This window comes from Trachurus trachurus, assembly GCF_905171665.1.
Source record: "Trachurus trachurus genome assembly, chromosome: 19".
NCBI lineage: Eukaryota > Metazoa > Chordata > Actinopteri > Carangiformes > Carangidae > Trachurus > Trachurus trachurus.
This window is the reverse complement of record NC_139913.1, coordinates 3,573,287-3,601,007: the sequence shown is the minus strand read 5'-3', so window position 1 is coordinate 3,601,007 and position 27,721 is coordinate 3,573,287. Positions and strand designations below refer to the sequence as shown.

The 27,721-nt window shown below is 40.2% G+C and overlaps 2 protein-coding genes across 2 annotated transcripts in view; both read right to left on the bottom strand.

Annotated features, from left to right (window-relative positions):
• adam8b (ADAM metallopeptidase domain 8b) overlaps nucleotides 1-4,672 on the bottom strand; it is a gene marked incomplete at its 3' end in the record, with an annotated part of 30,614 nt that extends 25,942 nt beyond the window's left edge. Inside the window, exons 1-7 of the mRNA XM_083994818.1 lie at nucleotides 4,609-4,672; nucleotides 3,740-3,846; nucleotides 3,495-3,568; nucleotides 3,328-3,403; nucleotides 2,739-2,815; nucleotides 1,485-1,713; nucleotides 90-155 (exon numbers count right to left, since the gene is read on the bottom strand). Coding sequence (XP_083850944.1) covers nucleotides 90-155; nucleotides 1,485-1,713; nucleotides 2,739-2,815; nucleotides 3,328-3,403; nucleotides 3,495-3,568; nucleotides 3,740-3,846; nucleotides 4,609-4,633 — 654 coding nt within the window. The 5' untranslated portion in view covers nucleotides 4,634-4,672. The remainder of the gene's footprint in view (nucleotides 1-89; nucleotides 156-1,484; nucleotides 1,714-2,738; nucleotides 2,816-3,327; nucleotides 3,404-3,494; nucleotides 3,569-3,739; nucleotides 3,847-4,608) is intronic.
• Nucleotides 4,673-6,128: 1,456 nt separating this feature from the next.
• Nucleotides 6,129-25,982, bottom strand: tubgcp2 (tubulin gamma complex component 2). Its single transcript, XM_083994378.1, has 18 exons — nucleotides 25,892-25,982; nucleotides 24,874-25,034; nucleotides 23,799-23,927; nucleotides 23,499-23,675; nucleotides 23,244-23,403; nucleotides 21,322-21,529; nucleotides 20,237-20,436; nucleotides 19,320-19,509; nucleotides 19,088-19,233; nucleotides 18,253-18,433; nucleotides 17,179-17,359; nucleotides 15,907-16,079; nucleotides 13,254-13,382; nucleotides 11,886-12,006; nucleotides 11,652-11,795; nucleotides 10,788-10,904; nucleotides 10,424-10,587; nucleotides 6,129-6,520 (listed from the first exon to the last, which is right to left on the bottom strand). Exons 2-18 carry the CDS (start codon nucleotides 25,021-25,023, stop codon nucleotides 6,445-6,447), a joined length of 2,646 nt encoding a protein of 881 aa, XP_083850504.1. The 5' UTR covers nucleotides 25,024-25,034; nucleotides 25,892-25,982; the 3' UTR covers nucleotides 6,129-6,444.
• Between the last annotated feature and the right edge of the window lie 1,739 nt (nucleotides 25,983-27,721).

The window sequence follows — 27,721 nt, the reverse complement described above, 5'->3', positions numbered from 1 at the left end:
AAGAGACAAACACAGTCAGATTTATGGAGCAGAGCAAAAAGGACTAATGACACTATTTACAGTATGTTTATGTTTGTGTTCATATTTACCTCAGTGTTGTCGACCACCACGTACAGCTCCACAAACATCTGAGGACTCGACTCTGATTTCGTTTTCTGAAACAGAGAAACAACTTTTAAACTCATTAACTATTAAGAAAAAAAGGAAAAAATCCAGAGTGCTCAGAAGGTTCAAAACATATGACGAACGTGGGAACATTGGTCTAAAGAGGAAAATCCAAGGCACTCTTCTTTAATAATATAAAAAGCCTTTATTTATACAATGGCTATATCGAATAAAAACATTTGAGTGGTTACAGCCCATGCGTTTCATTAACTATTAATTTCTTAATTATAGTTCATGACTCATAAAAATAACATGAATACAAAATAACAGACTTTGATTATCACTTTCTAATAACGACACACTATGAAGCATTAGTTCAGCGTAATTAAACAATTCCTCATTCATCCTACTGATTAGTCTGTAATTTATACACATGTTTAACTCTTCTTATCTGATGAAACACATCATATGAGCTCATAATGATGAATAGTGCTTCACTAATGCGTCGCAGTGTGTAATTATGAAGTGTTTTCAGACTGATTAGACATAAAATAAACATGACAATAACAGTAAATACATATTTAAAATGCTCCATTGTGATATTTCAGTTTAAGGGAAAATTAAACGCTGCAGAAAACGAGGACATTAAACACATCAGTGTGTTTCCAACCTCATAGAAACATGACGTTGTTTTGGCTCGGGACGTCTTTGTTAGGAGGAAACAAACTTCAAGAAAACTGTTAAAGGGATAGTTCACCAAAAATTCAAATTTCACTCATTATCTACTCACCCTCATGTCGACTAAGAGCTGTGAGAATTTTCCTCCGTTCCTTCTCTGAGTTACGGGGGGGTAGCGCAGCAGTATTTGTCCATATAATAGTTGTCAATGGATACCAACTTTCTTTGTCCAAAAAGACACACCAAAAAACATCCAAATACCTCCATGCTGCTCGTCTGTAATGTCCCTCTTGTATTGAAGCCCCGACATGAGAAATTGTTCCGAAAAAAATTAAATAAGTCTATATTTTAAGCTTGTTTGTAGCGGAAGCTCCCAGTGTCTCGGTTCAGTGCTCTTCCTGTGTCAGTGCAAATCTTGCGTGATTTGCATTGACCGGCGGAACAATTTCTCATGTCGGGGCTTCAATACAAGAGGGACATTACAGACGAGCACTATGGAGGTATTTGGATGTTTTTTGGTGTGTCTTATTGGACGAAGAAAGTTGAAGAAATTTGAATTTTTGGTGAACTATCCCTTTAACAGTTTTCTTGAAGTTTGTTTCCTCCTAACAAAGACTTCCCGAGCCAAAAAAAATTGAATTTTGGGTGAACTATCCCTTTAATAAACTTGAAAACGGCGTCTTGGTGGTGATGTCACGTACCGACGCTCTGGTCTTGTAGAGTCCAGCGGCACGAGGTTTCCAGTCCTGGTCCTGGTCCTGGTCGTGGTCGTGGTCGTACAGCGTGGTGGTGGTGGCGTTGGAGGTGGAGCCGCAGCCGGGGCGACCTTTGACCTGCAGGTCCTCCTGTCTGTAAACCGCGTGGTCGCCGTCGTCCGTCTGTCCCAGAGGCTCGATCAGGTAAAGCTGCCGCCGCGTTCTCACGAAGCCCCTGCACCAATCAGGACACAGGAACGTTTATTAATGAAAATAACATAAAGAATGTTTATTAAAGGGATAGTTTAACATTTTTGCAAATTTGCCTATTGCCATAATCCCTATAGTCATAGCAGTAGGTTCATCACCTTTAATTATCGGTGCATGTTGTTTTGAGATCAGCGGGGCAGAGACGTGAGCTGCTCAGTGAACACAATGGAGGTGAACGGTACAGGTCCCTCATCAAATACACAATCCAACAACTCCACAACGCTCTGGTGGACAAGTTGTGACCTGCACATTCACCACGCTATGAGATAATAATGTAACATTAGGAGACAGAGTTGTTTTAGAGGTAAATTCATCCAAAACCGTTGATACGCGTTCCCGTCGGAGACAGTTTTTCATCAAGCAGTCTCTTCATTTACCTCTAAAACGCAATGTTACATTAATTATACATGATTATCTCATAGCGTGGTGAATGTGCAGGTCACAACTTGTCCACCAGAGCGTTGTGGAGTTGTTGGATTGTGTGTTTGATGAGGGACAGCGGACCTGTACCGTTCACCTCCATTGTGTTCACTGAGCAGCTCACGTCTCTGCCCCGCTGATCTCAAACTAACTTGCACCAATAATTAAAGGTGATGATGAACCTACTCGTATGACTATGGGGATAATGGCAATAGGTGAATTTGCCAAAATGTTGAACTATCCCTTTAATGAAATATGACTCAGAAAACAGACGGAAATTATCTAAATATTTTGAAAATAAGGTCTAAACATGTCAGTTTGGTATAAAGACGCTTACATCAGTGTTGAACGTTGTCAGTTTCACAAAAAACAGGAAAATGAAACTAGATAATAAAGGCAAATGAGACACAGATAAAGTCTGATAACAAGAAATCAAACAGGAAATTAAGAAAAACAGAAGCTGATTCAGAAACATCATCGTTACTAAACACCATGAAGCAACAGATGAAGAAATGTTTCAGAAATGTTTCATGTGTGTAAGAGAAAGAGAGAGATGAAATGTTTCGTTACCTAATCCCTGAACAGATCCCCACGCTGACCGAGGAGTCGTCGACGCCTTGGACTCGACCGTGGTAATAACAGAGCTCCTGAGAGGAAAACACAGTTCATTCTTCACACTCGTATTATCAATACACACTCAGCTGTCAGAGGTTTATAATGTCCCGGGGTCTTATAATAAAGATCAACACACGCTCACAAGATAATATTACACACACTAATGTTATTTCAATTTTTTTGGGGGGGACTTCTTGTTTTGAAAACTTGGCTTTAACTCAGGAAAACAGCTAAAAGTTAAAAGGTCCTAAAAGCAACAGTGTTGAACTATGAACATGTCAGTAAACACAAACACAATAAAACTGGAATAAAAACAACAATAAAAGCCACAAAAAACATGAAAATAAAATAAAAACCTTTACAATTAATTGAAATATTGAAATAACTGTGAACAGATCAGCTAAAACAGGAACATCTGGAAGTAAATGTGATGTCATTGATTAACAACATCAATATTAATGTTTATTTTCATGAACTTTTAATCTCCTAAATCAGTCAATTTGATTAATATCTTTGAATATTAAACCTCCTCCTCCTCTCTCACCTCATTGGGCGACGTCGTCACTCTTTTCCCGTCCTCTGAATAGTGAGTTTCGGTGTAGTCTCTCCCAAGCAGATCACTATAGAACACAATAATATAATAATAAGACAATATATTCAATTATATTTTACATTTAATCTGACGGAAAAAGAATAAAAAGCAGTTCGTACTTGTTCTTCTCCAGATGAATAGTGTGGTTCTTCCCTTCAATGGTCAGTTCATACTGCACCGTGTCGGGGTAAAGCTGCAGTCACAGGACAACATATCAATCAATATATCATATAGGCCTAATTAAACGTAAACACAGAAGCTGAATAGATGCACTAAAAGTTACTTTCCAGGTTGTTCTATGGATTTTGTTTGACATGTTAAATATTCGACAGGTGATTGACAGGTGAGGCTGCTCTCCACTCACCTGGTTTTCCTCCAGGCTCCTCCTCTGTCTTTGGTTCAGTCTTTGAGGTCTGACCACCTCATAACGCTCCACATGGGACAGCAAACTAGAGCTGAGCACGATACACACTGCACACACACACATACAGAGTTTATACTACACATCTACACAGAGCGTGGAGTCAGATGCATCTTCACAAAATCACATTTTTATCATATAAAACATAATTTTAACACATGTTTACCTTATATAACTACCAGTGAATTGAATCTAGAATTGAGTTCTTTATGTATTTTATATATAAATCCCTTTTTTTGTTGTCAATAATTCCCTATAAACTCGACCTTTTTGCATCACTAATTAATTAACCTCTGAACACGACACGGATGAGCAGCAGAACAGGCATTTTAACACAGTTCATAAAATATTTAATGAAGTTGAGGCTGATTGGTCAGAGACTCTGGAACAAAAGACCTCAAGTTTTACTCAGGTTTTATTCTACTGTAAAAAACAAACAAATAGGTTTAATCTGTTGTTTCCGTCTGCAGCAGGAAACTGACAATATTCATGACTTTTAAAACATTTTGAAGGTTTTAAGACTTTTAAACAGTTTTTTTTTAAATCCTGCGCTGCAAACATCGACACTCCTGATTAATTCATAAATTAATTAGTCATTTTACAGAACAAATGTCAAAAATAAAAAGTCTTTTAATGCAGTTTTTCTGAAAATAGAGTCGTTACAGTATAAATGGAGGCTGGCATGCAGTTTTCATATTTAACCTACTTTTGTTTGTTGTTGTTTTTACCGTTAAAGATATTTGCTCTGCTCAACAACTTCTCCATTATTAATATAAAACACAGCAATAATGTGATTAAAGTGAAGAACTTACTCCATGAGACCCACAGCGACAACATGTTTCTCCCCGGTCGCGATGCGCTCTGCTCGGCCACCGCCTTCACTCTGCCCCGCTCTCCGCCCGGTTCTAATCTCCGCCCGTGAGTCAAGCGGTGCCAGCTCTTCCGTTAAAGCCAAGCCCCGCCCCCCGCAGTGACGCTTATCACCGACTCACACATTTACCGGAACGAACCGTCACCAAGCAACGGGCTGAATAGAAGTCAACCAAAGTCGTAGCCATAGCGACAGACTTCCGGTGTGGTGACATGTTTCAAAGTAAAAGCACGGTCCCGCTGCATTCTACAATCTACAATCTGGGAGATGGAAATAGTTTCTCTAAAACAGGGATGTCAAACTCAATTTAGTTCAGGGGCCACAAACAGCACAATTTAATTTCAAGTGGGCGGGACCAGTAAAATAAAAGCATAATAACCTTTAAATATATTTTAAAAATTGAAATTTTCCTCTGTTTTAGTATGTTTACAGTTACTGAACTATCCTTTTACAAAACATATTATTATATTACATAAACCACCTGAAATTTCTTGATAAAAATATGTGCAATTTCAAATTTTCACACTTGACAAATTCATCCTTAGGGCCGGATTGGACCCTCTGCAGGGCCGGTTCTGGCCCACGGGCCGCATGTTTGACACCCTTGCTGTAAAACAAAACGTACAGCGTTTTAAAAAATAACAGAATGATTTATCGCCACAAACAAATAAAATTAGGATATGGACTTACGTTTAAAGATGTTTAACTTGTTTTCAAAGTGGCACCTGTTTCGTTTATTTCCCAATCTTGATTACACAAGAGGGGAAACAGTTTGACATTTGGGAAAATCAAAAATATTAAATGTTTTAATGAGGTAAAACATTGTTTAAAAAAAAATTACCACTCTTTTCCCTGTCTTTAATATCTGAGTGTAATGTCCCTTTTGTTTATTACTTTTTTATTACTTTTTAATCATGTTTATCACCTTTTTCGTTATCCTATAAGTGTTGTTTTATGTAAGCATTATTGATTTAGTTGATTCTTCTCACCATGTATTTCTAAACATCATTAGGGACACTGAGTGTGTAGACCAATATTGTGTTTTTCTACTTAAAAAAACCTAAAAACATTTACATTATATACAATGGACTCCTCCTGTAGAGAAACAGAAACTTTAACTTGTGTTTAGATTTATTTTCTGTAAAATACTGTAGAAAACACAAACACTTGTAATGACCACTTTAGGAAATGCTTCCATGCTTTTATTTTGAAATTCGAGTGAGTCTGGTTGAGTTCAGTTAACTTGACACAACTTTTTGCATCTGCAAACTATCAAATGAATGATCCAATAACTCATAATGTTCAGCTGAGAAGTGACCAAAGGGATTAAGTGCATCCTGATATAATAAAATACTCACAATAAAAATGGAAATGACGTAACCCATCTCAAAAAGATCGACATCTCTTCCAGTGAAATCAGAGGTCAGGAACCCAAACCCGTTCAGTAAAGTTTAGTTTTAATGAAGTGCGATACAAACATACATTTCCACTGTACAGGTACAATAAGTTACCCATAATAAGGAGTGTCAGAGCAGAATAAACAGTTCTTTAAATTTACACGTGTAGCTTTGAAATGACGCTGAAAAAACAGGGAGGCTTTTAACTCTACATTTCATACAGAACATCATATATAATATACACACTGACTGACGTTATCAGCTCTTGGACTGACAGCTGATGTTTTCTATGGTGATAATCTGGGCGGTCGGCGTAGCGTAGGGACTGATGGGCAGGACGTCTTTATTGCTGGGTGGTTTGTTAAAACAGGACGATGCTGCTACGCTGCTGCTTTCTGACTGCGCTCGATGGCCATCCGCTCCAGGCGCTCCGTGTAGAAGCCGTTGAAATCCAGCCTGAAATGTCAGAAAATAGTTTAATTTTCAAAGATGTCAACAACATTATCACCTTTAAAGGGATAGTTCAACATTTTGGCAAATTGGCCCATTGCCATATACAGTAATCCCTATAGTCATAGCAGTAGGTTTGTTACTTTTAATTGTCGGTGCAAGCTATTTTTAGAACGGCGGAGCAGAGCCGTGAGCTGCTCAGAGCTACGCTATACGGAGGCTCATGGGATTTCTTGGTTTCCCTCATCAAACTCATCAAATACACAATCCAACAACTCCACAACGCAAATACAGAGACTGCTTGATGAAAAACTGTCCCTGAAGGCAACGTGCATCAGCGGTTTTGCATGAATTTCCCTCTAAAACAACTCTGTCTGGTAACGTTGTGTTATTATCTCATAGCGTGGTGAATGTGCAGGTCACAACTTGTCCACCAGAGCGTTGTGGAGTTGTTGGATTGTGTGTATTGATGAGTTTGATGAGGGAAACCAAGAAATCCCATGATATGAGCCTCCGTAGTGTAGCTCTGAGCAGCTCACGGCTCTGCTCCGCCGTTCTAAAAACAGCTTGCACCGACAATTAAAGGTAACAAACCTACTGCTATATGACTATAGGGATTGCGGCAATGGGCCATTTTGCCAAAATGTTGAACTATCCCTTTAAAAGTGATTTTTTTTTGGCCACATTTTTACCACCTTATAAGATCAAAAACAGCTGCTTGTTTGACATCCAGCTCACACGATGTTAAACTCCCACTCTTTGCTTTTGAGTCTCCATTAACTTTTTAGCAGCAGCAGCAGCAGGAAACGAGTCTGATGAGAGCAGTTTGTTTTCAGGCCGAACTGATGTAATGAGCTAAAAGACGGATACTAAGCTCCAGAGAGTCAGTGCAGCTTTAAAGGATTATTACATCATGCACAGTGATTAATATGAATAATTTATAATATTACAAATAGCACATCATGGTGTGTTTGAATTAGAGGTGGACACTAGATAGAGGTTTTTTTTTTTACAGGGCTGATACAATCACAGTAGTTTGGAGCAGGAGGAAGCTGATTAATCAGGTGACTGAGTCAACGGTCCAGTCAGCTCAGTCACAGCAGCAACACATTTTCATCACAATAACCTCTCTTGTCCCTCGCCATATCCTGTTGTTGAAAACGACGACAACAACACAGAGAGCAGAGAACCTCCTCAGCTCGGCTTCGACGCAGGACGCAGTTTATTTTAGTGTTTAGTTTTCGCAGCAGCAGCTTTAATGTGGAGCTGCCTGTGTTTAAATATAAATGATCTCAGGTTCACTGCGGTGTTACCTTCACTGTCTCTGTGTGGAGATCTGGTGACGTAGCCTGGATATACAACCGGTGGAGGGTGAACGATCGACCTCTAGTTTAAAGGGATAGTTCACCCAAAATTCAAATTTCACTCATTATCTACTCACCCTCATGTGGACTAAGGGCTGGGAGAAGTTTCAGAGTCCTCCGTGCCTTCTCTGAGTTACAGCGGGGCTCAGCGCAGCACTGCATGTCCATATGACGGTAGCGAACGGAGCTCACTTTACTTCCTTACTGTCCAAAAAGACACACCAAAAAACATCCAAATACCTCCATAGTGCTCGTCTGTAATGTCCCTCTTGTATTGAAGCCCCAACATGAGAAATTGTTCCAAAAAAAATTAAATCCTCCCAGTGTCTCAGTCTCAAATCACGTGAGATTTGCACTGACACAGGCAGAGCAGTGAAATGAGACACTGGGAGCTTCCGCTACAAACAAGCTTAAAATATAGACTTATTAATTTTTTTTCGGAACAATTTCTCATGTTGGGGCTTCAATACAAGAGGGACATTACAGACGAGCAGCATGGAGGTATTTGGATGTTTTTTGGTGTGTCTTTTTGGACAAAGAAAAGTGGTATCCATTCGCAACCATTATATGGACATGCACTGCTACGCCGAGACCCCCTGTAACTCAGAGAAGCCACGGAGGACTCTGAAACTTCTCCCAGCCCTTAGTCCACATGAGGGGGAGGAGATAATGAGTGAAATTTGAATTTTGGCTGAACTATCCCTTTAAATGCATTGTTCAGTTTCACAGGTTTATGTGAAATGTTGTGGAGTCCAGATTCCAGTTTGAGTCTTTCTTATTTAGTTTTATTTTGATTTAAGTGCAGCATTTGACACCATTGTTCACCACATCCTTCTGAACAGTCTTCATAACTGGATGGGATCATCTGGTCCTGTTTTCAGCTGACTATCCTCATATCTATTGGACACTAGAGAATTGTTTTGTATCCATTGACCATTTCTCATCCGACAGATTCCCTCTGACCCGTGGCGTTCCACAAGGCTCAATTCTCGGTCCACTCCTATTCAATCTATAGCTGCTTATCCTTGGTCATATTTTAAAAAACACAAAATACAAAACTCCCCCGATGATCTGAGCCCCATAGCTTCATTAACTGGTTGCATCAAGGGACATCAACAATTGGATGAATCACGACTTCCTTTGACTTAACGATAAAACTTATTAAAAAATTATTATACTAGGCCCAAAACCAAAAAGAAATAATAAAAAAAAAAAATCACAGCTGACCTTGAATCCCTCTCTCTCAATAACACAGAATATGCCAGAAATCTTGATGCTGACCTTAACTTCCACCATCACAATAATATCACGAGATCTTCCTTTTTTCCATCTTAAAAATATCTAAAAAATCCGTAGTTCCCTGTCAAATAAATTCAGAAACTTATTCATGCATTTGTCACAGCCAGACTCGACTACTGCAGTCGCTTGTTTACTGGAATTTCCCAAAAATCATTTATAGGTCCAGTGTGTAATACGGGAGGAAAACCGTGATATCTAACGTTCAGTTTCTAGTTTGCAGCGCTCACTCGCTCCCGTCGGCAAAGTGACGGTGACCTCCAAGGACAAAAAAAAACGCCCCCAAAAAGTGGAATTCCCTCCCTCACAATATTAGAAGCAGCCAAACCATCAGTATTTAAAAAAAAACAGACTCAAGACATTTCTTTTCGCACTCTCTTACCCATAGACCAGTCTCCAGTCACCAACATACTTATCTCGGTTTATATCTGTGCAATATATTTGTATTTTTATATTTCTGTATACTGCTTTGCTTATTTGTGTATGAAACACATTGAGTTGTCTCTGACTGGAAATGTGCTATATAAATAAAGTGTCTTCTTCTTTTTCTTCTTCCTCTATTTACCAGAATGATGATTAAATATGTAGCTGACACATTAAATAACAGATGGAGCATAGTGCACTTTCTATGGATGTGAGTATGGGTTATTACTGTTGTTGTAACTTAATTTGTTTCATTGTTATTTTATTTTTGTTTATTTATTCATCTTTTCCTCATCTTTATTGTTTTTTTTTTAATTACCGTATTATTATTGTCGTTGTTATTGTTATCATTTTTATTATTATAATTATTACTAGGGTTAGGGTTAGGGCTAGGGTATTACTATTATCTTTTTTATCCACACTCTAGTCCATGGGGGGGATTTAATACCTAATGTTAATGGTATTGACTCTGAAATATTGTACTTTGTTTGAAAATTTTAAATAAATAAATTGTAAGAAAAAAAGACATGGAGCATATCTTAGTTTTCACGAGCTGCTTGATCTAAACTCTGACGACTAAAACTGTCAAGTAGATCGCGTTAAATCAATCATGTAAATTGTAAATAAGAACATGTTCTTAATTGATTTCGCCTGGTTAAATAAAGGTTAAATAAAATGTGATCAGCTGGAGACTCACAGATTTACCTTTAATTTGTGAAAACAGTGAAAATGACATAATCCATATCAGTTCATAATCAATAACACCTGGATCGGCCCTGACATTGACCCCTGACAGTGACTCGTCTCCGTGGAGCTTCGGTCGTACCTGTAGATGATGCTGATCATGCTGTGTTCACAGTCGTTGGTGCTGTAGATGCTCAGCTTGTCCAGCAGGTCCAGCAGCAACGTGCTGAAGTTACTGTCGAACTTAATGATGGTGGCTTCCAAGCCGGCGTCCGACTGCAGCGTGTCGGCGTGCTCGCCTAAAAACTGCAACCACAGAGAGAAGAGATGAGTTAAACAGCAGAAAAACTGCAGCTGGGGAGCAGTTTTCAACATTTTCTCTGGATTCAGTTTCATAACGTGTTTGTGAAACTCTACTCAGCGCTTTCTTGTTCAGATATCGGTTCATTCAAGGGGGCAGAAGGTCACAGCAGCGGCGGCGGCGGCGGGAGATTGTTGTGAAATACCTTTGTGGTTAACCTCTTCTTCTCCGCTTCCTCGGCGAGTTCGCCCTGAGTGGGAGGACCGTCCATGGTTCCCTGTTCCCGAGAAAGACGCTCCAGCCTCATGCTCTGAGTGAAACGCTGCAACAGGAAGCAAACCAACAAACCTTTTATTCTGAGGAAGAAACTGCTCTGGATCATTCCCATATTTATTCCTATATCTTAAATCTTATACTCCCATATTTGACATACTGTGTTGAGGTCTGGGGAAATGTATATAAAACAAACATAGACCCTATAACTAAACTTCAAAAAAGAGTAATTAGAATAATAAACAAAGTGAAAACAATCTGAAAACACATTTTCAGATATTGTGTTCTTAAACACAATGGAAATCATTTTTAAATCATTTAAATCAAGAGAAGGAAACTATAATTTAAGAGGGTTGTTGATTTTCGAAATGTGCAAAGTGAGAACTAATGTAGAATACAAATGTGTTTCAGTCTTGGGAGTTAAAATGTGGAATAAGCTCAGTGATGAGTTGAAGTTATGTCGTTCTTCGTTGCGTTTTATGAAAGCCTTAAAATGTAAAATAATTAATAACTATAAATTACAGTAATGATTCTTTTCGTCGTATTATTTTGTATTGTTGATATTCTTAGTAATCTAATTTTATGGAGTGTATAGGAGAGGTTAACATGAGCCTCTGGCCTTTTCGGTCACGGTATGATGATTTGTATGGTTGCAGTTATGTATAACATGTGCTGGCTAAACTGTTCATGCAAAACGGTTGATTGATTTTTGATGTTGGTGTTGTGTGACCATTCATTCATTCATTCATTCATTCATTCATTCATTTCCAGGAAGATCTCCGTCTCTAAGACAAACCTGCATGCAGCTGGTGAACATGACGCAGACGGACATGAGCTTGGAGAAGATCCGCAGGAGCTCGGGGTTGGTCAGCATGCAGTCCTTCAGGCAGTTGTCAAGGAAACTGGTGTGATGACAGAGCACGTCATCGATGTTCGACGCCTGGACACAGAGAGGGAGAGAGGGAGAGAGAGGAGCGTGAAGAGCGACTCACATGAGACACAAACATCCAGAGTTTGAGCACCAACTCACCGTCTTCAGGTTGTTCTCCATGACGTGCCACGTCGGCTCCATCACCTCGAACATCATGTAGTACTGGATGTTCTGCACAAAGTTGAGCATCCGCTGTCGAAGGGCGAAGGCGGCGGAGAACCTGCAGAGAGGAGGATGAAGCATGAGCGCAAGGAGGAGGAGGAGGAAGACGACTTGCTCCCGTTAAAGGAGAATTCCGGCCATTTTTGACCCCTAAATCGTTCGGCAATTCTTTCAACCACAACAAACACTCAAAAAACAATCAAATATCTATGGCAGGGGTTCTCAGCTAGTCTCACTCTGGGACCCACATTTTCCCATGGTCATAAGTTGCGACCCACTTTTATAGAATTCAAATCAAGATAAAAAAAAAAAAAAAAAAAAAGCCTTTTAAAAACTAATTTTGCTCTTTATTGAGCAAAGTGCATTTCAGAGCACATGAATGAAACTGAGGGGGACCATGACAACTGCATGTACGGAAGTGAACAAAGATATATCAAACTGCACAAAATGGAGACTAACAAAACGATGTATTTGACTTCTAATGCATCTCTGCATTCAGAGCATGTTCACAAAAGTGAATAAATATCAAATTGCACAAAATAAAGACCCACAAAACAAAACAAGATTCACTGCATTCAGGCCACGTTAATAAGAAACTGATATCTTTGCATTCAGAGCAAATAATAAGAAACTGAGGAGGATCATTACAACTGCATGTGTTCACGTGTCTCGTGTGCCTTTCAAAATAAGTTATATTTCAAAATAAAAGACATGTCCAACATCAGATGTGCATTAAATATTTACTTTTTTTTGCCCAGCTGTCCGCGACCCATCCAGAACAGGTCCGCAACCCAGTTTTGGGTCCCGACCCACCAGTTGAGAACCACTGATCTATGGTACATGACTCGAATCCTTATGACACACCACTGAACTCATAAACTGTACAGTATAAACCGGTATAAACAGTATAAACTTTGTGTTTTTTTCTGCGATCGGATAGTAATGTCTTTCCAGGATGTTTCAGAGTTGGGCTATCTGAGGTGAGTGGCTACATGCAAAAACACAAAGTTTATACTGTTTATACTGTACACTATATGAGTTCAGTGGTGTCTCTAAGGATTCCAGTCATGTACCAGAGATATTTGATTGTTTTCTGAGTGTTTGTTGTGGTTGAAAAAAATTGCCCCCATAGTTTAGCGTTGTGGCTATCCCTAGCGCCGGGTAGCCATGGTGTAACTCCGGTTTGCCTGCATCAATTTTAGTCGCGTTTTTTGCTCGACCCCCAACACTGGGTGACCATCAGGACAACGATTTAGGGGTCAGAAATGACCGGAATTCTCCTTTAAATGGTCGGTTCACACTCACCACTTGGCCGAGTGTAACGAGTACTCCTTGAAGTCCTTGTTGCTGATCCACACGTTGCACAGCAGCCGCTCCACATGTTTACAGAAGAACATGTGTCTGAACAACATCTGGTACCTCGTCAGGGCTTTCCTGCAAAACACAAGAAAACACCAACAAGGTCAGAGATCTAAAGGTCGTTGAGATCAGAACCAACAATGAACTTCATTCACGTTCCTTTGTTTCAAAAATATCTCCAATAGGGATGTCACCATTACTTGTTTTCACAATTAATCTTGGTATTAAACGCCACAATTACTTAAAGCAGAAGTGAGTGGTCCGGTCGTTTTGGCTAATGCTGCGTTCCAGGCAGGCTTTTGAAACCGTAAATTACAGCTTCAAGTCACGACTTACGACTTTGTAGCGTTCCAGGCAACCCACTCGTGTTTTTCCGACCTGTTTTACCTGTGAAAGTCACTATAACGGCCACTCGTAACTTCTGACCCGTGAACTCGTACCAGATCGAACTGGTACGACTTCACAGGACGGAAAAACACGAGTTACGGGTTGCCTTGAACGCACCATAACGTCTTGTCAGCCGATGGAGTTAGCAGCCCCCGCCCTCGTCATGGATCTATTGGTCCTCATCCCTACGTCACCACATTCAGGCGCATCCCTTGGCTGCACACACAGCCCTGCATGCCGTTCTCTCTCCTCATTGGATAAAACTTGTAGGATACGAGAAAAGTTTTCTCCTCAGCTCAGAGCAGAGCAGAGGGACTGAGAGTTTCAGTCCAAACACTCTATGTAAGTGATTGCTGTCGGAAGATATAACTATTTAAGACTTATATTAACACAAAAATACCGCTTACTTCTGCTTTAATTGTAAAGATTCCTAAATACCGTCACTTCCCAAAAAAGATTATGTCAGAATATCGGCAGATGTGGCGCCAAAATAAAGGTAAATGCACAGATACTGGTCCATTTAACTAAGGTAACATTGAATTGGTAGGAATTTAAATGTTAGCATGTCATTTGTATTTAAAAAACAACAACAAAACAAAACAAAAAACGATTAAAATAAACGTATTGATGACAATTTATGCAGTGTTTCCCACAGGATTTCAGGAGACCATGGCGCAACCGACGGGGGGGGGGGGGGGGGGGGGGGGGGGGGTGAGATGGGTCGTTGGTCCGACGGGGGGGCGATATAGCGCTGCAGCTGAGCAATTAGCGCGATATAGCGCATTTAGCGTGCGCCCGTGTCTGTGTATCTATGTGCAGGCAGAGATCAGAGATGGTGTTTTAAATAACCATGCTAGCGTTTCACCAGCTCTCATCTCCGCCAGTCAGCCTCTCAAACTGCCGCCTCGCTCGCGTGCGGGCGCACCGCACGTAGACACACGTGAGAAAAAAAAAAATTTGAAAAAAATATATATATATTTTTTTTTTTTTTTCCAAAAAAATGTTTTTTTCTGTGAGAGACTGTGGCGGGCCCTAAAGAGACTGTGGCGGCCCGCCACAGTCTCTTTAATTAATGGGAAACACTGATTTATGACCCGATTATTCCAAACGATTCCCCTGGGGGGTTGATAATTGGTCATATTAATAGATACTTGAAATATTTTGTGTAAACAATTAGTAATGTAATTATATTTTGACTATATTCGATTTTACACATTCATAGTGTTGTGAACTTAATTAATGCATAATAATTGTGATAATCGTAATACCGTGATTATTTCTCTGACAATAATTGTACCAAGAAAATTTATAATCGTGACATCCCTAATCTCCAACATCAAAAACTTCTTCACCGACTCCCTGTCAGACTGATTTTTAACGGCTCTGCCTAAAGTTACAGCTCTAAAGGAAGTCTGAGGAAGTCTGAGGTCAGAGGTCGGCTGGTGACCTCGGGGTCAACGCTGCTCATGATGATGAGTGACCTCCGACACTCTGGAGCTCTGTGACCAACTCTAACTTCCTTTAAATCTCTATATAGCATCTTTCATTCATAAAATTCAAAACATCACGATCTATCTCCTTGTTTAAACGTCATCTAAAGGAACAATTGCTAAACTCATATATATATATAATGTACATCCCGGGATCACAAACTGTATGTTAAGTGTATGTTGTGTTGTATGTAGTATGTTAAATGTATGTAAGTGTCATGTGCATGTAAATGTGTTTACAATGTGTGTCTAATCTATGTCTAATGTATGTAAATGGCTCCTACCACAAGCTTCAGTTAGCTTCCCTAGGAGACCAGTTCACACACCTTGTGACTATCAAGCCAACTATGATTTTTGTTGTGTGTGTGAATAAAGTGGGTGCATCGTGAAATCGAAAAAATGCAACTCAAAGTCATTTAAATCCAAGAGAACTGAACAGAAGTAGCAGATAAAAACAGTAGTATTAGTTAAAACATAACATAATAATCACAAGACAAGATTAAAAATGAATACAAGCTGCCTCTACAGAGGTAACATCTCAAGTTATTTCTGCATAAAAAGATAATTTATATTGTTTTATCCCTTATTATGCTTTTAAATCACTTTTATTTTCATTTTCTTTTTTGCAAAATGTTGATTTAAGATGTTTCTGTTGTTCAACATGTTTGGATTTTGCTGTTATGTGGTTTAATTTATTTCTATAATGAACTTTGTAAAGAAACCTGTTGATGATGAGCGACAGCGGCCACTTGACGATGTAGTCGAAGGAGAAGGCCTCCAGCCCGCTGAGGGCCGCGTCCGTCGAGTCGGCGTTGATGATCGCCTTCTCCTGTTTGGTTTCGATGGCCAACACCCGCAGCAGCTGAGTGATGACATCATGAGGCATCAGGTCGATCTGTGCAGAGAGAGGGGGGGGGGGGGGGCAGGAAGTCCAGGCATTAATGGATGTGACTAACAGAGCGTGACATAATCTGTGAGTGAAGGATGACGACGGCACTTCACTTCCCTCCACTTCACTCCACTTCACCGGAACATTACAGATTATTTCTTAAGAATTTCAAGGGGATTTACGAACATGAGACACGAACCAGGCTTCATGATGAAACTGGACACTGTAAATTTACTGTGAACTCATCATTTAGTGGATGAAAGTCACGTTTAATCCAGAACAAGAAGCTGAAGGTGAAGGAGCAACGACCTCGACCACAGAACAAACACTTTATTTCCTCCTCCACTCAAACATGTAGTCCTTCTCTTAAGTATTCAAATTTTAACGTTTTATTCATTTTAATATTCGGGTTTCATTGTAAGGCTGCTGCTAGTGCTTCCATAGCCTAAAATAAGAATGAACCTAAAATCATTTGCTGCAATTTCAAATGGGATTGAGAGAGATCTGTTGGTCAGAGTGACTCACTGCATTGTCTTTACCACAGAGTTAGGATTTCTGTTCTTTGAATGCTCTTGTTTACAAATGAGAGAATAAAAGGTATTAACTTGGATGCAGGCCTATTTCTTAATGCACAGGAAATGAAACAAACAAGAGTTTTCACACCTTTTAAACAAAACAAAAAAATAGGAAACCAAAATTTGCAGCCAGGAAACTGAAACACTGAGGTGAAAGATGTTTCCTCTGTCACAGTTTAACAAGTCCATTTATCTATCACTCATCTGCTGCCATGTCATTTTATACATACTATTGTTATAACTTTAGTATTTATCTTTTTTTCACATTTTCTGCAGATTTACTGTGGAGTTAGTTAATAATTATCTGATATGATCTCATCTCTTATTTAATCACAGGTTAATATTAATATAATGTTGATCACAGCAGCTTTAATTCATCTACTGTTCATCATAGAAACAGAACAGGATCAGAACAATAAGTTGCACCAACGCCTCATCGGGTTTTTCGAGTCAAATCCAGCTGCAGCATTGGTTCATATTTACAACAACAACCGGATCAATAATGAATAATAAATCTGATCTGCACTGACCTTGAGGTCGTCTTTGAAGGGGTCGGTGTTGGCCGTGCTCATCCTCAGCGCCAGCTCCAGCAGCGCCTCCAGTCTGGGAGGAACGATGTCGTCCACCGGCTTCTTCAGCTCCTCCTCCGTCAGGTCCATGAAGTGCACGAAGAAATCGCCCTTGTCCATCAGGAAGTAGTGTTTAATGGACCTGGTGGAAACAACACAACAGGGGCGATAATGAGCCTGAAATTAATCTGGTGTTTTTGTTTTTTGTTTTTTCATATCACATATCTATTGATTTTTGAACTTGGTACATCATTCGTCCAAAATAATTTGTTGGATAAGAAAAATGAAAGAAAATAACTTATACACATACATCCCTATAGCTAGAATATGTACGGCATGCCTGCATGTATAGTGGGATGTCACGATTACTTGTTTTCACAATTCATCGTGGTATTAAACGCCACAATTAATTTATCGTAAAGATTCCTAAATACCGTCACTTTCCAAAAAAGATTATGTCGGAAGAACCATATCGGCAGATGTGGCGCCAAAATAAAGGCAAATGCACAGATACTGGTCCATTTAACTTAACGTAACATTGAATTGGTAGGAATTTAAATGTTAGCATGTCATTTGTAATTTAAAAACAAAAACGACTAAAATAAGCGTAAACATTTGGCATATATGACAATTTATAACCTGAATGTTTCAAACACTTCCACTGGGGGATTAATAATTAGTCATATATTAATAGATACTTTACATATTTTGTTTAAACAATGAGTAATTATAAGTTATATTTTGATTATATTTGATTTTACACATTCATAGTGTTGATTCATAGAAATTAATTAATGCATAATAATCATTATAATTGTAGTACCATGATTATTTATCTGACAATAATCGTACCAAGAAAATTTATAATCGTGACATCCCTACCTGCATGTCATCTGGTAAAAATGTATATATATATAAATAATCAACTAAAACAAATAGGAGAAAAAAAGTCAGATATAAGCAGAAGAGAATATTCCTGTATGTTAATTTAAAACAGCAGAATATGGTGTTATTATCACGTGTAACCTTGGTTACCTGAGACGCGACACCAGCTCCTTCTCCTCCATCAGGAAGTCCAGCAGCACCTTGCTGGCGTAGTTGTAGGCTTTTTCTATCTGCTCCACGTAGGCTCGCTCCTTCAGCGTGTACAGCACCTCCTTCGCGTCGGGACACGTCACATCGCGGCCGCACTCCCGCACCACGTTCAGGTATTTACCTACATACAAGGTTGATCAGGGAGATTTAGATCTTCTAACAGACTCTTAAACAGGGTAAATACAGGAATCTGGAAGTTAATTCTAAAACCTTTTTAAGACTTTTTCAAGACCTTCTCAATATTTTTCAACACCTCACCGCCACTTCAAGCTGTAACCATTTACATCGGTGACACTTTTAACTGAACAGTTTTAGTTTGTGATAAAGACTATAGACCACTATGATACAACAGAATTCAAAATAGGCTGGGATAATAAATCAAAGGCAAAGTTTATCAAAAGAAAAAAAAAAAACATTGCTCAACTCTCAAAAAACATTCTTCTTTTCTTTTTTATGTACCGGTTCATCTTTGTTTTTTAATAAAATGAATACATTCATACACTTTTACAATGTTTTTAGGACTCAAACTCTTGGACAGCTAATTCAGAAAAAATACCTTCAAAATGTAAGACTTTATAAAATCGTGAGAAGACTTTTTAATACTTTTTGAGGGTCACGTAGGTCATCTATTTTGGTTTCAAAACGGCGAATTTCGCCGAAAGGTGAGTGATTTTCATGCCTGACACCTGTAACTGTGAAGCACATTGAGTCTGCCTTGTGCATGAAATGCGCTTTATATAAATAAAGTTGAATTGAATTGAATTGAATTGTTCACCTGTGCTTAATATTTTATCTGCCATCTTCTGCAGGAAGGAGGGAATACGATGCTGGACGATGGTGTATCTCTGGTCCCAGTACTTGTCGTTGTAATCCTCCTGGATCTTCTCTTTCTGCAGCTCGTGCTCCTCCACCATGAACTCACTGCCGGGACAGAACTACACGTATTAAACCAAACTTCAACACAGACGACGTACATGTTTCTAATTCTCTGAGACTCTGAGCTGCACCTGTACGGGTCCCTGATGATGCCTCTGTAGATCCACTTCTCCAGGATCTCGAAGTACGGGACGCTGGCGGCTTTAGTGAGGTAGAGACACAGCTCCTGGGCTTGGCTGTCGCCCGTGTAGTTGAAGGTTCGGTCGTGGAGCAGACTGAGCGTCGAGCCGCCCATACACTCGCCTTTGTCCACGGAGGACGCTGTCAAGACAGAAGAGAGAGGTCATTACATTACATTTCATTTTATCAAAGCAGAGACGTTTAATGAAGAGACGTTTAATGAACTGCATCTGTGTTTGAAACATGGAGCTGAAACTGACGGACGTTTTTATTATATATATTATTAAATAAAAGAATCTTATCTACAATAAAACATGTTGTTTTATTGTGTTTTATTAAAGATGATGCTCAGCTGCAGTAAAAATGAACAGCTGAGCTCGTCTCCACCTGGGTCACAGCGCCCTCTGGTGGAGAAACGTAACAACTGCTGTTCATGTGGAGGAAACACATCAACATACTGTATGTTTTCATAACTGCTCATCAGAGATCAGACATTATCAACCTGCATTTGTGTAGCTGTTTATATATACATTTAAGAACAAAACGGGTCAGAAATCTTTTATATTTCAATTTATCGCAATAAATAACAATAAAACAGACAAGAAAAGTTGAATCTGCTCATATTAAATATTTAGCTTCATGAGGAATAAGAAGATGTAACTTCTGTCTTCTTGTTTTACACAACTGAGTTAATATCTGATAAAACAATAGAAGAATAACAGAAGATCCATTTTTAGTGACAGTCAAATTATATCATATTAATGTTATTGATCACATAAAGCTGTAACTATGTTGCTGACTCCAATGTGGAGGAGGAGTTGGTGTCTAACAAACTTCAGTGGTAAGAAAATGGTTGTTAGTCTCGTACCGATGGAGGCCAGGATCTCCATGGTCCTCATGGTGGGCTGGATGTAGAACCAGAGCTTCTGCAGGGAGAGCAGGCCCTGGCGCTGCAGGTGCTCCAGCTGCGTGACCAGGATCAGGTATTCCTTCATCAGCGTCCTCATGGCCGCCGTCAGCGCGTGGTTCACCTGGCCGTACTCGAAGGACGACTTCTCCTCGATGAAACTGAGAAAACAGTCGACAGCCAATCAACACTTCTTCTGTGACAGTCAGATAGTGTATCAGTCGGTACACTGATCCTGATTCTGTCTTTTATTCAGACAGTCAACACTATAAACATTGTCAACAAGGTAGTATAATGTAACGTTTATATTTGTGCCTGTCCTACAAAGCAAATTGAGCAAATGAAGCTACTCTTCAGCATTTTTACAATATAGGAAAAAACAAACATTAAAAGAAGAAACTACACCGGGAAAAAAGACCACAACCAACAAAATTAAACGGTAATTAAAGGGACATTGTGTAGGAATTCCTCCCATCTAGCGTTGCGGTTGTATATCACAAGCAACTCAGTCGTATTTTTCATGCTGCATTCACGTAAAATTGGGCAGACGGCAGACGGACGACAGCCGCTGCACGTAACGGCATAAACAAGCCTCTATGTAAACAAGTGGTCCGTCAGCACGAGGCAAAACAATACACGTGACAATATGTTGTCATGGCGATGTGGTATTGTTTTACCGGCTTTCTCTGGACTTCTGTGACTAAAATGACATCTGGTTTGTTAGCGACGGCCGTCTGCCCGACTGCAGGTGAATGCAGCATCAGTGCAACTGAACGTAAAAACATGGAGACACCACATGGCAGCAGCACCGAGCTTACCCGCTCCATGTAGATATGAATGATATGAACGGCTCATTCAGAGCTGAAAGGAACACTTCACTTTGTTGATGGGGGGGATTACTGATTAATGAAAAACAGACTGAAGAACCAAATAATCGATTTTCGTGAACAGATAACAGGAGAAGTTACACAATGTCCCTTTAAATATAGGAGTAGAAAAGAAATCATTAAAAATAAAACATTTACAACTGACACTGACACACTCACCGTGTTATTGTGGAGTAATACGATGCGACCGGTAAAATCCTGTTGACCAGCTCTTTGATGGACATGTCCAGAGTGGCGTCGACGATGAAGGAGCGGTTCTGTCTCCCCAGCACCGGCTGAGCTGTGATGTCTCGCCCGTCGACCCCGATCAGGACGAACAGCAGATCCTCCACCAGAGCTTGTTCCTGCGTTGCCATGGGCATCGTACCTGACGACGGCCACAGGAGACGACACGGTCACTGACTGGAGCATCGAAGGAACTCTCTGAGATTAAACCTGAGGTGTCGACCAGACTTACTGACCCTGAAGTTTGAGAGTGTGCAAGTAAATGTTTCATCTACTTCAGGGTTCCCACTCTTCTCTTGAAATCATTTTCCCATTCATGCTTTGGAGAAGTGTTCTCGACTGTTGTAGCTTATTTTGTACATTTAACCAGTTTTTGTTTCTATGTTTATTCCCCTCTCTGTTTTATAATGATTCAATGTAGGAGCTGGTAATTTTTATGTTTGGTGTTCGTTTTGGATGTTTTGTTTGCATTAAGTATGTGACTTCTGTATGTGTTCTTTGTTTTCTGTGTATTAAGTATGTGTCGTTTGCGGGTTGGTTTGTATTGTCACTTGAAATTAAAAGAAAAGACCCCAGGAAGAATAGCTGCTGCCTTGCAAAAGCTAACCAAACCAATCTCATTCTCTCTCCCAGAAGTCTGATTTAAAGCTGTGCAGTCTTTGGCTCTTACTTATCAATGAAATAATATCTTACATGCTTAGAAATTAAGACAAATTTATCATAGAACAACGCAAAAACATGTTATTTTTGTTTTAAAACCACACCTAAAACAGCTCTCTGTCCCTATCTATCTGTCCTTCATCAGAGAAGACAACAGGGTCCAATACTGGAAACACTCATCAGCTCAATGTCGCTAGTTTTCTCGCTAGGAACTTCTTTGGGGAAGAAATCCTTGGTGGGGTCTGAAAAGTCAAACAGAGCTCTGGTAGCTGATGTCATGATGTGATAAAATAATAATTTTCCAGGACAACTCAAGCTTTTCCAGGACATTTGACTATTTTTCTCAATTTCCAATTGGTCAACCATTTTCCAGGTTTTCCAGGACACGTGGGAACCCTGAAATAAATTTGCTGTTTTTCTTTTAACACTGGTGAAACGAGGAAGAATCGACTCCCAGGCGTCAGGCTGATGATGTGTGTAAGGATCATGAAAGAAAAGGAAATGTGAATATTTGCTCTGCAAGTTGATTTACAGTGTGTGTGCGTCCCTAAATTTTCTGCTTGCGCTCCTAAAATGTTAAAGGAATAGTTCACCCAAAAATCAAATTTCACTCATTATCTAACTCCCCCTCATGTCGACTAAGGGCTGGGAGAAGTTTCAGAGTCCTCCGTGGCTTCTCTGAGTTACAGGGGGTCTCGGCGTAGCAGTGCATGTCCATATAACGGTTGCAAATGGATACCAACTGTCGTCAGTGCGATTACTGACGCCGGTGCAAATTGCGTGAGATTTGGACGGACCAGGAAGAGGAGCTTCCGCTGCAAACAAGCTTGAAATATAGACTTATTTAATTTTTTTCGGAACAATTTCACATTTCGGGGCTTCAATACAAGACGGACATTACATACGAGCAGCATGGAGGTATTTGGATGTTTTTTGGTGTGTCTTTTTGTTACGAAGACAGTTGGTATCCATTTGCAACCGTTATATGGACATGCACTGCTACGCCGAGACCCCCTGTAACTCAGAGAAGCCACGGAGGACTCTGAAACTTCTCCCAGCCCTTAGTCGACATGAGGGGGAGTTAGATAATGAGTGAAATTTGATTTTTGGGTGAACTATCCCTTTAAGTTGGGGGGGGGGGGGCAGGGGGGCACTGAGCTCCTGGTAAAGAAAGTTAGTCTGGAGCCTGGACTTACCGATGGCCACAGGTGGATCTCCCTGAGGACTGGGGCTGGTGATGAAGTCTCCGACGAGAGCGGGACGGTCGTACACCCAGTTAGGAAACACCGGGTTGGGCTGCGTCGGGTTCTTCTTGTTGTGTTTGTCCCTCAGCATCTTCCTCGTCACCTCGGCGGGCTACAGGAGAGAGATTACAAACTGATTCATTCTACAGTGATCGATGGGGAGAATCGAACCTGGACCCGGTGGATCTGATGTAAGCAGCTGCTCACCAGAGGAGCGTTGGAGCTGGCCGTCACGTTGCCGAGCTTCTTCCGCAGCTCGTCCAGCTCCTGCATGGACATCTTGGTGCTGGTCTGAGGCAGCGTGTAGCTGGTGGTCGTGGTGGACGTCGTGTTGGCCGACGACTCCGACCGCTCTTTGGCGTTCTGCTGCAGAAACTGCAGCGTCTGCAAGAGCATCACAACAAAGAGATTATTATTATTTCATATTTGTGAAACCAGTGAATAAATATGAAATAGACAAATGTGTCTAAATAATAAATAATTCTGAGCTCATTAGGGATTCGTTACCTCTTTGTCCTCACACAGTTTGGAGAGCAGATAGACCAGTGGGTCGAGGTTGCGCACATTTTTGGACTTGAGCTCTTCGTACTTCCTCAAAAAGTCCTCAGGGGTTTTAGAGAACTCGGCTAATTTGACCTGAAAACAATTATTATGAAGTGAAAATCAACAGTAAGAAACACAAGAGGTGTGAGAATGAGAAATCACATTCACAGTTACAGACTGTGACGACGGTCAGAGCCGATTTACAGTCTCTAGCTTTTCTGCTTGTTACACATCACTGGCTGACAGCGTTGTGGTCGAGATAAAAGATGTCACTGCAGCTGTGGACTTGAGAAAAAACCCTGAGTCCAGCTCGATCGAGACTGAGACCTTGAAAACGTGGTCTCTTGAGACTAAGACTGGTCTTGAGAACCACAACACTACTGGCTAATTTATATCTAAATGACATAACGCACATGTCACACACATTGCTGCCGTCTATGTGAGACTTTCTCAGGCTTCTTCTTTCCACAGGTAATTTTCAGGACAAAAAAATATCTGCAGGGCATTTTAACAATCTAAAATTCACATTTTATATGTCACAGAAATGTAATAATAAAAGAAGCTGAAAACAGTCTCACAAAGATAGATAGATAGATAGATAGATAGATAGATAGATAGATAGATAGATAGATAGATAGATAGATAGATAGATAGATGACATTTCAATGACATTTACGTTGCTATCGAATCATGGTACAACATATAATAACATGTAATAGCACAAGAGAAGACAAGAAAATACTAGTAGTGAAAACATAAAAAGATATTGCACATTTAGAGGGGAAGGATTGCAAGACCTGTTATTATTAAAGTGTATTTGTCCTTAAGATTACGGTTCAGCTCCTTAATGGCACAGGAATAAAAACTGTTCTGCTATCTTCCAAATATTGTCTTGATTTCTAACAACCACGCCTTGTTGTCCAGTGGTCCCTACAATTGTTCTCATCAGGAGAATCATCGGGACATTACAGTCAATTTTCTCATGTTACAGGACTTTTATATTCTCATATTCTGTATTAAAGTTTTATATATGTCCCACCTTGGCGCTGTGAGCAGAGACAGTGGTGGTGACGTAGGGAGTCCTGTGTTTCTGCAGCAGGTCTATGTAGCCCTCTGCTCCATCTCCTCCCCGGACGTGGAGCAGGCTCAGCAGCTCGTTCACATCGTGGTGGATCCTGAACTCACTCATGGCTCAGGCAGCTGGAATAACAACATATATTATTAATTATATATATATTATGCTCTATTTTAGTCAATGTGCTTTACATAAAAACAAAACATAGTATATAAAAACTAGACTAAAATAGAACATAAAATATGAGTTTGCAGCATGAAATATTGATTTGTATTAAAAACAATTAAGAGGATTTACAGTGCCAATCCAAGATTAGGATTTAAAGTTCTTTAAAAGAGCTCACATGAAAACATCAATGTTTTTAACCTGGGTTTCAAAATGCTAAATAGAGTTGGGTCTGATTTCAGTTCTGCTGGTAGACCAAATTTGTAGTGGGTATACTGAAATATTAATGCACTTTCAGTGGGTATACTGAGTATACCCGAGTATCACACAGACTACACCACTGAATATACAAGAAAAACAATAACAACATATATTAATTATATATATTATTAAGTAATAAAGTTTTCCATTAAGAGTCTGGAGCTCCTGATGCTTCCTGCAGTGACAGCAGCAGCATTAGAGCACAGCTAGCTAACCACCTAACAGCTAACATTAGCATTGATGGACTGGTTGTTACTGATAGAAATCATCAATATCCTACTCAATAAGTTGATTTAGAAGTTTGTTTTCATGTAAAAACCCTCTCTCAGTGCTGCAAGTGACGTTATGTCATGCTAGCAGCCAGGCTAACTAACTTAGCTCAACAGCCAGCAGCTCCGTTGACAGTGAACGGTCCAAGAAGAGGATGCTAACCTGCTAACAGCCAGCTAGCTCACTCTGAATGACCCGAACCGCCCGTTAAACAGCAACAATAACACAAGACATCAAATAAAAACCTTCATTACAGGTGAAACGGAGCTGTTGGCTCTGACTGTACCTGTCAGCAGCGTCCACAACAACAACACACCAGTGAAACTGTCGCAGCAGCAGCAACAACAACAACGCGCCCAACGCTGCTCAAACTCCACTTCTTCTGTTACTGAAGCCAAGTTAGCCAACACGGTGACGTAGCAACAGCGCCGCCACAGGTCAGATATGATACTACAGCCCCCACACATTAATGCCATTATTATTACATAATAATAATAATAATAATAATAATAATAATAATAATAATAATAATAATAATAATAATAATAATAATAATAATAATTTTTTAATGTATTTTAATGTTTATTTAACAGGGACGATACATACAACATTGCCACAAATAATGAAAAATACGATGCATACAAGACGTCTAGCTTCAGCTAATTTGCAGTCTTTGTCCCTGGTCAGGCTAAAGAAGGATAAAAGATACTGAATACAATAAGTGCAATAATACAAATACAGTGAATAATACAGTGAATAGTTATCATGAATAAACAGTGATGGGAATAACGGCGTTAAAATAAACGGCGTTACTAACGGCGTTATCTTTTTCAGTAACTAGTAATCTAACTAATTACTATTTCCACCGTTACAACGCCGTTACCGTTACCGACAATTAAATGAGGCGCGTTACAAACTACTCAGTGAAGCCGTTGTCCTCCGACTTGGCTCATCTCATCTCAGACACAGAAGCTGCTAAACTGTTGTTGTTTTTTCCTCCTCTCCTTTGGTGAGGGGAGGGGGGAGGAGGGAGGGACGAGACAACCGCATAAGTGATGATGATTGGTTGAGGCAGAGTAAGGTTTCATGCTAAGCCAATCAGAGGCAGTGTTCAGTTTGTACACAAACCACACACGCACGCAGTTTAGCCTCACACACACAAACTAGCAGAGGGAAGCTGCCGAGATCGGAGGGAAAGTGGAAACAGACACTACCTTAATCTCCCTGAGGTAAAAGACAAGAACATGTGAGGTGTAGCTACATTATGTCCCGGAGCGAAGTGTTTGTCCTGAGCTTCTGCTCACCTGACTCTGTGCAGCTTCTTCATTAAATCCAAACAGTCCGACACAGCGACGCACTGCTCCTTTAGACTCTAAAGTCTCTGTAGCTCATCAGCTGGAACTCTTCCAGAGCAGCTACAGCAGCGTTGTGACCTCAACCATGGTTGGTGAGAGCAGAAATGTTGTTGTTGTAGTGAAAATGGGCGGGCTCGTGAAGACGCGAATTTACACAAAGTCAAAACGAGCGATAAATCGCATTTCTCGCGTATCTCGCGTTTGGTCGCGCGTATAAACTCGAGCGAAAAAAAAGCGTTCCTCGTGTTTGGTGGGAAGCCCCTTGCGGGTCTTCCCACCAAACACGATGAAAAGGACGAAGACGCGAAGGTCCCGTCGCCATAAAACAATCGCGTGTAGCGTCGCAAAAAAAAAAAAGTCGCGTCTACCGCGTCTCGCGCCTAATCGCGTCTCGCGCCTAATCGCGTCTTTGCGTCACGGCCTTTTACACCGCGGACGTAACGAATAAACGGTGACGGTGTGAACGAACAACATAGAACAGGACCAGACGTGGCGTTGTTTCCTCTTTTCACCTACAGCTCCACTCTCCCTTACTTACACTAACTACTGTTATTGTTGAGGCCAGATAATTGTGGGATTTGTAGTTTTTGACCAATCGTGTGCTCTTTCTTTTTGTGATTTTTCCGGTTCACACATGTTTGTTTTTTTTAGGGGCAAATGCGAGTGAAATGCTCGCCCATGGTGGGCATAAGAAAATGTAAGACCTGTCTAAAATTATTTAAGACTTGAACACAATTTTTCAACAAATTTAAGACATTTTA